The sequence below is a fragment of the Cynoglossus semilaevis genome, chromosome 5 (genome assembly GCF_000523025.1).
Source record: "Cynoglossus semilaevis isolate Cse_v1.0 chromosome 5, Cse_v1.0, whole genome shotgun sequence".
Lineage (NCBI taxonomy): Eukaryota > Metazoa > Chordata > Actinopteri > Pleuronectiformes > Cynoglossidae > Cynoglossus > Cynoglossus semilaevis.
The window spans coordinates 7,670,822-7,682,595 of record NC_024311.1 but is presented as its reverse complement, the minus strand read 5'-3'; the positions used below and the strand labels follow the sequence as shown (position 1 = coordinate 7,682,595).

General features: G+C 42.9%; 1 protein-coding gene across 1 annotated transcript in view; it reads right to left on the bottom strand.

Annotated features, from left to right (window-relative positions):
* gpc5a (glypican 5a) overlaps positions 1–11,774 on the bottom strand; it is a 65,898-nt gene that overhangs the window by 29,072 nt on the left and 25,052 nt on the right. Inside the window, 1 exon segment of the mRNA XM_008310257.3 lies at positions 4,197–4,317. Within this exon segment, the coding sequence (XP_008308479.1) occupies positions 4,197–4,317 (121 nt within the window).

Sequence of the window (11,774 nt, the reverse complement as noted above, 5' to 3'; positions counted from 1 at the left end):
GAGAGAGAGAGAGAGAGATACAAAGTGTATCTATAACATAACAAACAAAATGTTTTTACCAATTGTGAGGGTGAAAATACCCAGATATACTCTACTGGTACTACTATGGATACAGAGCAGGTAGTATGTACCTGTGTATCGTCAATAGAAAAGTCAAGACATATACCTGCTAATAAAGCCCCCCCCCCCCCCAGAGGTGTGTTAGTATTCTCTCCGTCCACAGTCCTGTGTCTGCGGGGAGAAGGTGGAGGAGAGAGAACCTTCAACCACCAGACTGAGCAGCAGAGGAGAAAGGTGTCAGTCTCCGAGCCCGTCCCCCTGACACTCTCTGTCACTTCCCATCAGCCTCAGCGCAGCTGCAGCTCTTACATCTTCATCCAGATCAACAGCAGGTCAACAGTGAGGGTGAGGGTTGGAGTCCCATCATGAGATGGTCTTTATTGTTACAACTCTGTTCAGTCCGAGTGTCAGAAGAAATGATTTACATCAGTCTTTGATGCAGTTTCTTCTTTTTTTTTTAAAGGCTAAAGGATTTAAATAGTAGGTCTGTCCTGAGAAACTGTTTTATAAACCGATACCTGCAGGAGTGGACTAACAAATATTTATAACTATAAGTCTTCAAACTGACTGGACAATATATCAATACATCCTAAAAATAAAAAAAATAATAAAGATGATAAAATCAAACTTTCATCCAGAAAGTGAGCAGAGCGTTCACACCAATAAACACCGTCTTATCCTGCTCTCTAGTTAACAGGTATAAATGCTGAATTAAATTAAAATAAAGGTTTAATACCCTTCATCACGTCATCACAGCATGGAAACTAAACAGACAGATTAGGATTATAAGACAAGGAATTGATCTGTAGGATGTTGGGGGGGGGGAGGGGGGGTTTACAACAACCTGATGCCAGAGCTCTGTAAATGGGTTCCTGTGATGATCACATGTTCTGGCGGCGTGTGCATTTATGTATGTGGACAACAAAGTGTGAATACATTATCAGTGTTAATCCTCTGTTCTAAGAGGAGCGCGTGCATGAATAATTCACCAGCCAAACTGCTGGTCAACCACCACGTTAATGGCTGGTAAATAATTCAGCCGGCCGACTGGACCAGGAGCCGCTGGCCTCTGATTTTGATTGAGAGACACGGGGACTGAGTCCTACTTATGGATTCCTGATGGGTCTCAGCACATCAAGAGGAGAGGACAGGCAGCGAGGACCGCTAGCCAACAAATAATTCATGGAGAAGGGGGTGCTGATGAGCCAGATGATGAAAGCTCTAGTTTGCACGCCTCGCTCTCGTGATGAATTTGTTTTTTATTCCTGCACGTCGATGTTTTGTCTCCTGCCGTCGCCGGCTGTGAAACAGTAATGAAATATTTCCATTAGGTGCTGAGGACACCGGGGGCGCTCTCTTCCTTCACGTCAGTTATTCAAGGTCAGAGGCAGATATATGAAACCGATTATGAATGTTGGACGAAACTGGACAAAAATCAACATTCAACATTCGTCGGTCTGGTTCCTGAAGAATTCCCGACATTGAGGGCGAGCCGATCCAACGACAGCCTCCGTTCATGCACAGGTTTTTTTTATAAAGGTAAACTTCATCGTACAGTATGAACAGGACGTAGCAGTACTTTACTGACTGGCTGCAGTACTGCTGTGTACCAGTACTGTACAAGGTGAAGGCAGATGTTACTTCAGTCGCTCATGCGTTGAAAAGGAAACGTGTGCAATGGTTTATGTAATTGGTGTTTTACATATTCACACACACACACACACACACAGCTGTGACACGCTGGCCAGGGTTTATGGATTTCCTTTCACATCAAATCAACCATTTGAGCTCCTTTTTCTATGATCTATTTTAGAACAGTTCCAGCGCCGTCTGTCTGTCAGTTATTGTCTTTGGTACCGTTGGCTCTGCTGCTGCATTTATTCCTGCTTTTCACTCTCTACACAATAAACTCCAGGTATTTTTAATACGACCAGCTCCAGATGTTTGGACCGTCTCTGGGGCCTCTTTTTTGAAATTGTTTTCTTGAATTCACCTCTCAGTCTCTTCAAACACTAAAGATGATGATTATTACTATCAGCTGTTACTGCCATTGCTTTGAATGACTATTTCGTAGGGATGTCTGATAATATCAGCCGACCGATATTATCGGCACGATATTAGCATAATTATGTAATATCGGTAAGAATCGTTATCGTTTTTTCCTCCGATAATAAAAACCCGATAACGCAATGCCTGGGTTTCGCCAAATGACGTGTGTCTTAAAATTGGTTTTGGGGAAAAACAGCTGTATATGAAGGTGAAAGCCACTAGATGGCAGCATTGCAGCTCATTTTATTAATCTATTTTAACATGACAGACAGAATGTTGGTGCCAGGAACTCATACAGTGGATTGTACAGATAAATAAATGAATATTACCAGGACTATGTTGGTTTAGGTTGATATCGGAATCAGAAAAAAGGGAATATCAGACATCCCTAATTACTGTATTATGAATACAGTAATGCGTTTGTTTTCACAGCCTTAGTATTTATTCTGGTGCTAGTTCTACTCTGTTTCAATTCATTCCTTCTAAGTTTATTTGTTTTTCAGCTACCAACGGCAGTAAATAATGTGTCATTCTGGATTAGAATTATAAAAGATACATTCGCAGTAATCACTTTTAAATCCTGGGTTGGGATTTTTTATTTGTTTGTTTTGTTTTGATGCTTTGGGAGCCCGTCTGGTGGAGGGGCTATTTTCAGTGTTTGAGATGTTAGCCCCCCCCCACGGAGAATTCCATCTTCACAGTCAGAGAGTCAACAAGGCAGATCAGGAGCTGCTGGATGGTTATGGATTTATGTGGTCTGACATCCTGCAGATGGTGTGAATTAGTCAGAGAGAGGAGCTGGAGGGGTCAAGAGAGATGACCTGGCCTTCAGTGGGGAACCAGAGCAACAGAGACACAGAGAGAGCTGTTGCCTGCTGATGCTGCTGCTCCTGATGCTGCTGCTACTGATGCTGCTGCTGTTGCTGTTGCTGCTACTGATGATGCTGCTACTGATGCTGCTGCTGTTGCTGTTGTTGTTGCTGCTACTGATGATGCTGCTGCTACTGATGATGCTGCTGCTGCTGATGATGCTGCTGCTGCTGATGATGCTGCTGCTGCTGCTACTGCTGATGCTGCTGCTACTGCTGCTGCTGCTGCTACTGCTGGTGCTGCTACTGATGCTGCTGCTGCTGCTACTGCTGATGCTGCTGCTACTGCTGATGCTGCTGCTCCTGATGCTGCTGCGTCAGAGAGGGCTGCAGCAGCTGTTACTGAAACTCCGGAGCAGAAAGTGCTCCCGTAAACCGCCCTAATCTCATCATCCTTGAAAGATAAACAGCCCTGGAGGGAGCCGCCGCGCTACAAATGTGCATCAAAGCAGGCGGCCTTAGAAAGAAGCTCCATTGATTTTGACAAAGAGCTGGAGAAACGTTTTGTAGGTATAACGACAGGCAACCCACATCAAATACATTTAGAAATATAAAGAACATATACAGCGGCTAGCTTTTATTAGCCACTGTGTTATCAAGGTGGAACATACCAGGTAACTGAGTGTTATTGATCATTTGATAATAACAACAGTGTAACAGACTTTGTAGGAAAACACTGACGGCACACCCCCCCCTGCTGGCAGTCTTTAATGTGTCAGGTATTTAAATGGAAGTGGGAGCCAGGAGTTTATTCTTAACAAAATGAATGTCAGGAGATGAAAATGTTTACAAAAAAACCTCGTCCGTGTGGTGTGTGGTCAGGTGACACATGTCCGAGAAACTATTAGAATCACATCATCTGCATAGAGACTTACTGTAAACTACATTTAATGTGGTTGATAAGAGGGTGAGTCAATAAGTCCTCAAAAAAACAAACATGTGGGTCGTGTACTGAGGGCAGGGCCACTGAGATGCCAGTGGCCGAGCCTCACTCTACGTGACAACCAGGTTTGCGAACCTCTGCACCACCTGTAACAGCTTCCAGGGATGGAGGCTAACCCCCCAATTTGAATTAATAGTCAAAGTGAAGCAGGTTATCGTCATTTTCTCTGGGCTGTGGGAGGAAGTCCAACCACACGGGGAGATTTGAGACAGACCGACCGACCTGGGACGGACCCAGTGGAAACGCTAACGTAGAACGTAACAAATGTGACTCACCTGATTGACGTGTTTCAGCTTGTCAATTATTTGGTGTATCACAGGGTCCGCCTCCTTCACTTTGACTTCCGGGTTGACACTCTGAGCTTTGATTCCGTTGCCGACCACACGGAGTGTGTAACTGTGAAGAAAGAAGAAGTTTTGAATATCTCGTGAGCATTTTGTCAAAACGTGCCTAATTAAACACAGCTGTCAATCATAAAACAGAAACGGTCAGCTGATCTGAATTGAAGTATTGCAGACGGGTGAATTTATTTTTGTCTTGGAACTTTCCGACTTGTTGAGTGGCCTCGTCTCCAACCAGGCTTTTAACGTTCCTTTCATGATCGACCTGTCACACGGCGTGTGTGTGATCTCCATTCTAAATTCTACACCGTCTAACACTGGTGTAGCTACAATAAACAATCCAAACGAGTGCAGCCAAATTAATCAAGGATAATTAAGATAATAATAACTGATTTAAAATGGTTGGAATCATTACATTTAATTTAATGTGCATTTTATTTCCTCTGCTGAGACGTTCTTCCTCCAGGGTTACAGCATCCCTCAATGGTACAAGGGCAGAATTTCACGAAAGTTTAAAAAGTCAGTCAGGGCATAAAACAAACAAACAAACAAACTATAAAAAAGTGAAAAAGTTTTCCTGGTGCAAAGTACAGGTTGTGCTTTCTGTGCCTCGAGCACCGACCTGTGTTAAAACTTAAACGGAGTTTTAAAGAAATCATTTATTACTTCCATGAATAAAGGTTGTTTTTTTTATTTAAATTTGTCTCAGAACATTTTGATTTGCCCTCATGACAGATTACAGCAGAACAATCTGTGCTCGGTGTCACACTGGAGTCAATTTAATCCACCTTAAATTTTCATCACTCAGTTTACAAGACGCCAAGTATGTGGTTCCTCTGAGAATCGAACCCAAGTCTCGCTTTGTGAAGCAGGTGTATCAACCGCGACCCTAGTGGACACATTTATAATACATAACCTCATGAATATATTTGTGTGTCTTTGCAACAGTGACAGACAGAAGTTCTTTGTGTTTGTCTTTCTTCAATTCCTGGAGGTACATCAGCGGTGTGTTCAACTAAACAGGACCAAACTAAGACAGCAGAGAGTAGGTAAAATATAATGCATACATCATAATACATTTAAGATATTTTTTGTGACATTTTGCTTTGCACTGTGCCATGGGTGAAACAAGGTTTGGGAACACGGAGCTAAAAGGCCCAGAGTGTGAGATCTGATCAAAGGGGACGTGTGACCAAAGATGATTTAAAAAGAGTTTAGAGTTTAGTACATTTAAAAGAAAATAAGAAAATATTGATTTAAGTTGATAGATTTAATTTATTTTATTTTGTTGGCTAAAACCGATTAAAATTTCACTAATTTCCACAACAGATATTTAGCAGCCAATATTTATAAAGTGGTTTTGTTGTTAAAGGTAGCAGGTAGGTAGAAGGTACTGCATGTACTGTATTTAAATACAGTTAAATGCATAGAAAATGCCATATCTTTGCACACACACACACACACACACACAGTTTAATAATGTGGCTGTGATCCGTTACCTGAAATACATACAACGACTTGTGTCAATGCAGCGCTGGCAATGCGACGCAAAGACCCTCGGGGGGGTTGTTGTGCCAGGAAGTAAGGGAGCGTTTCTTAAAAGGCGTGACAGGGAGAACCCATTGATCACAGCCATCACATGTTCTGTAGGTTGAGTGCAGCCGTACGGTAACATCACAAACTAAGAGTGGATATCAAATTCTGAGTGATGGTCTGCCTCTCCGAGGACCAGCGGTGTCATCCGACAATCTATAACCTCCTTCCCGGAGGGATGCTTGGTTTGCATCTCATCTCTGCTCACATGGCTGTTCAGCCCTGAGATTAAAAATGTCATTTCATCCCTGGCTCTCATCCCCATCTCATTCAGCTGTGTTTATCTGTAGGAGCAGGACCCTTATGTTGGGAACAAAAAAAAACAAACAAAAAACGCAGGGCCTCCTCCATCGTGGTCTTTGACTTGAGCTTAAAGGAAATTCTCTCTGATCACAGCACGGTGGCGCAAACCTCCATTCTTCTACGATACTGTGGTTATTTATCACAACACAAAGGCGAAGCGCGGCTTTGTACGAGTGATATTTTTGTTCTAGGAGATTTATTTCCAGTGTGTCGTCGTCTTATCAGGACCAGGAGGATTAGGGCCGTGAGACCAGCAGCACAGTCAAATGAAGACGATCCCCAAACTGTCAAAACAAGCTAGCAACTAGTAAAACATACTCAGCCAAATATAGAAGTGCTGTGATTGGATCAGGAGCTGTAAAATTAAGTATCCCAGGTACAATAAAAACTGATTAGCCCCCCAAAGACCCTGCCTCGGTCCTGGCTCCTGAAACGCGCCAGACGACGTCTGAGGAGCAATGGTATAGAACGATTGTAAAGTTCACACCTGAAATGTCATCAGAGCAGTGAATCAAACACGACTCCAAATGAAATGAATCTTCAGAACAGCAGGAAAACGACTGTTTCTTCAGGTTCACTGGATGCTGTTGTTGGTCTAACAGTCACGGTGGCTTTTGAAGCTCCCGAGGCTACGACTGCAACGGCAGGAATAAAGACTACAGGTAGAGGGAGTGAGTGAGGAAACGTAGTCACCTGACACAAAGTACAAACATGAAGTCAGTTCTCCAGTAGAAATGTCCAATTTGAACTTTTTGGCGATATAGTGGCCGGTGGTTGAGGAAGTGAAGTCCCGCCTGCTCACTAGAGTCATGGGTTAAAGCAGCGTTTCTCAATTATCCCTAATGTAGAGACAAACATTCATTCACACACATTCACACCTGTGGTCAATTAAGAATTAAACACTGACCCAATTCTGCATGTTGTTGAAAACCTCCCCTGCTGCCCCATTCATTCATTCATTCATTCATTCACAGATACTGCAAGAACTTCACCTAAAATACAGATATTTTTGCGCCAACAAAGAAAATACAATAAAAAAAAAAATTCTAACTGTGGTCAATTTTTAAACCCCCCCTACCTTGAGAACCACTTCATTTGGAGAACAGGCAGAAGGACCGGGGATGACACTGTATCAGTTATCCTATAACCTTATCACTTATCACTTCCACCACTGTGTGGCACTAGAGGATTTCCAACGTACCCAAAAATGAATACAAATTGTACATTATTCAGTTTCCGTCTATTTTACCGGTCGGACGTTCACACTTTCAATTCATCACTTAAATCCCTTTTCAATAATTTGAGTGCAGGTGTGGATCTGAATGTGTAACAAGGCCCGACGGCTCTTCTGCCCGTGTTGTCTAATTGGTCAAACCAGTCACATATTAATGCTAATTCCTGGTGTTCTTAGACACAAGTGTTCAGGTAGAAACACTCACTGACCCGCAACACTTTAACTGGATCTCTGTATTCACCAGCACAGTATCAGGACAAATTGTTGCTTTTTTTTCCTTCTCCTAATGGTCAAAATCCCATTTCCTGTTTTCCCATTTCCCCCACACTTTCCCCCTCTCTCTCTCCTCAGCTCTCTCTTACAGAAGCAGGATAATTGTACATGTGCATTCAGCATAATAGGAGTAAATGTGGTGAAGTCTGATTGCATTTAAATGCAGGCCGTTAGCCGTTAGCCGTCATGCTAAGTGTTGTCCGTGTGGGACGGAGTCCCGCGGTGCAGATATTACCTGCAGCTGGAGCTGCTGCAGGTGCATGACTTCAACACCAACTCACTGTTTCACACCAATTATACCTGCGCTCCTGTTGCCTCTGACCTATTCATAGTGAACTGTAACCATGACAACCTGACACCACAGCCAGAGAGAACCCTGAACGATAACCAGCCATTGTTTAATCAGTGACTTTTACTGTCAGTGGATTCTGATCAGTTTTACAAACACACTTGATCCGATTTATCAAGATTAATCAACGGCTTCACTGTGATTAATCCGATTTAAATTTGAATATTTTGTCAACCGCTAATTTTACAACAGCCCTCTTTGCCTTTGACAAATTTTAATTTCAGAGTTTTGATCGATGTTTAAAAACACTGGTTTGAAAACTAACTCTGTATGAAAGAATTTTTGGCGGTAAATTCTGATAAATGTTAGCAACCCGCTCTTTTTCCACAGTTGAAGCCGGTTTGTAAATCAATCTTCCTTTTATGTCAGTTAATCTCAATTAATCAATATCAATCACGATCATGAATAATCCGAATCATTCAGGGCTAACCCACAGCTAATCCATCACGTTAAGTATGTTGATTGTTTGACGGCCCCTAATTTTGTGGATAATATCGCACACTTTCTGACGACATGAACGTGTTGGTTGCCCAAGATCGCACAAATTCACGATCAGATAAATTGGCTGACCAAACCTTTGCCGACAGGATGTAAGAAGATATTTTTATAAAGGATTATTATAATCAGGATTACAGTGTTTGCTGCTCCATGTATCTGAAGCTGTGTACTTTCTACTCGGCGCTGTGACAGAGAGGATAACGCATCTCCACTCCACATCGCCTTTGGCAAAGCTTTAGCCTCAACCATGACGGCAGCCATGTTTGTTCCAATTAACAGGAAGCCCTGATCCTTGAAGTGCTATTGACTGGTGTCAGTGACAGACGGTGGAATCAGCTGAACAGAGCTGTGTACAGAAGGTGACGGCAGTAATTATTACAGCCCGCAGGCTGGTCACTGGGTAATGGGCACTTTGTGTCAAGAATCGGCAACGTTATGCTAACATTTCAAGGGTCGATCGTGAAAACATCTAAAAAGGAAGAATGGAATAACAAAGTGTGAAGAAGTGAATTCTCGATCATTTAAGGCTGTCGTCTGCGTATAGCATCACGTAACAGCTTTTTCGTTCGCTGGGCTCGCCAACTAGTTTCCTTGCGGAATTTGTTTTAACGCCGTACGTCAGAATGATAGAACAAGACTTTTCCAATAAATTTATGGCAGATGGCGACGTAACCTCAAAACCAAAAGGTCAAAGTCATCGGAAACCCAGGACGTCCAGCTGAAGTCCAGAATCACACAGGATCGTGTTAGTTATTCACACTAAACTGAACATAGGTGTGAAAGTGAGTGTGAATGATTGTTGAGTTTTAGTTTGATTGATTGGAATGGGGACGTTTTTTCAACCCGCACAGGCTGCCATAGGGGGCGCCATTAATTATGTGGTTCTTCTGGACTTTGAACCCAGGACCTTCTCTATATGTGAGCACTGAACAGGTGGAGCCCCCCCCCCCCCGCTCCCCCCAATTAGCTGCTGGTATTAGCTACATCTAGCCACCATGACCAGTTGTAGAAGATAACGCTGGAAACGCGGTAAAAAATAAGCTGAATTAGAAATGTAAACATGCAGCGATTCGTTATCTAGCCACCATGACCAGTTGTAGAAGCTAACTGGAAACGTGGTAAAAATAAACTGAATTAGAAATGTAAACATGCGGCGACTGGTGCAGACAGGAGTTTGTTGAGGAGGTGAAATTTCAGGATTACAGTTATGATCAGAAGTACTCACAGTCGACCCGGGTGCTAACAGGTGGTCGTATTAAAGTCAACGAAGACATTTCTGCTTCAAATGGTCCATGAATGGAACCAATGATTGCTCAGTGATGACTGTGTGTTTAGGCTTAATAAGACGCGCTGCACTCGACACCTGTGATGGCGCTATAATCTCCTGTTACACCTTCACGGCTCCATCACTGGGGCAAACTATGTATAAAAGGCATTCTTTTAAACACATTTGCATAATCAAGTGGCAGCATACGGCCGGGCACTCCGCTACATCCTGACACACACACACACACACACATACACACACAGAACCATTACTGGGGTAGTAAAAAGTGCATTATATTGTAGTGATAATTTTCCAGCAGAGCTAAGTGGCTCAGTGTGAGCATCCTGCCTGCTGTTAACGCCAGGCAGACATCACCGCTCCCCGAAACGCAACAGAATTTTTATAACATCTCCTAAATATTTGAGTTTTATGGAAGGCAATAAGGAGAATAGAAAAGGTGGCGTTCCAGAAGGTACAACGGCCTCATAAAAGCAGATGGTCACTGGAAGAGGGAATTTGAAATGATGTTAATGCCCCAGCAGAGCAGACATGTTCAGGATCAAACAGATGTGCTAAGAGCCGGGCAAACAATAAAAGACTCCGCAGAGACTTTATCTTTTATCCGCAATCAACAGGCGCACGTCCAAAACAGTCTTCCCTGCTACTGTTTTTTCCTCTTTTTATGATGCGTTCACACTGTAATGCTACCATCTGTCCTCAAGTTTTATTTTAATGCAAAACACAGACAAAAAAAGAATAAAAAAATCCTCCAAAACCTCACATGCTTAGTCACTAGTGCAGATTAACAAAATCGCTCTGATGACTTCCTGGCACGACAGCTTAAAAGATTTAGTCGTCTTTGGCAGGTTCATCCACCGACTGAGCCGCTCAGAATTTTTTTAATAACCTGCTCAATGAAGAGAACAATATAAATTCATGAGGTTTCCTTTAAACACACGTAAACAAATCATTAAGCCTCCAGCAACAGTCTCTGCTCCGAGACCATCAATCACAGAACATCTCCAGTAAAGAACCCAGCCTTGTTCCAAACGCTCTTCAAAATTACAGTTTAGTGAAGTGGCCACGAGAGACACAGCAGCAGAGAGCGATTATAGTGCAGGTTGGAGAACCATTTTTAACCCCTTCAGCACTCGAAGATTTATGAGGCAACGACGTCTGTGGACGTCTGTAATTTGCTACACCTGTCTTTAATGTTTACCTTAGTCTAATGACGTTTGTTCCTTGCTGATAGTTTAGATGCTGATTCGCTGAAGAATTCACTGATTCTTTACTGACGGAACATGACCCCAAATGAAGTTTGAAATCCACTATAGAAATCCTGTATCACGGTGCAGCTGTCGCGCCCTCAGTCCATCACAGATTTTAAATGTATTTTTGTATTGCGTCTTTCTCACAATATCGTGGGTTTTTCCGGTATATAACATTTTTTTAATTTCCAATATTTTCGTGATAAAATAAGCATTTTCTAGCCTAGGAAGAAAAAAAAAACCAACAAAAATAGTAAAAAACGCAAGAAATACCCAGTACGTACGGGTAAACAAGATTTGTGAAAGTTTGATTAGGTTTAAATATAAATGAATTTGTAGGTATCGTACGTGGAACTCGAAGCGAGTTTTACTTCCGTGCACATTAATATTTGAATATTCAGTGTAGTATTTTGGACGGCGTACACAGACGTGACGTTCACAGTCACAGAGGTGAGAAGAAGAAGTGGAGATAAATCACATGAACATTCAGTCTCCATGTGACAGGAGTGAACGTTCTCAGTGTTGGCTCTGATGTCATCGTACAGCGATCACAGCGTCACTGCCTCCGTCCCCACACTCTCCACTGTACCCCGAGTGGCACCGGAATAAAACAGCTCCATCACTGCAGCTCCATCCACCCAGGCTGTTCTCTGAGGTCTACTCAGAGGTCTACTGCCCCCCCCCCCCCCCCCCCCCCCCCCCCCCTCCCCCCCCTCGTCTCTCCAAT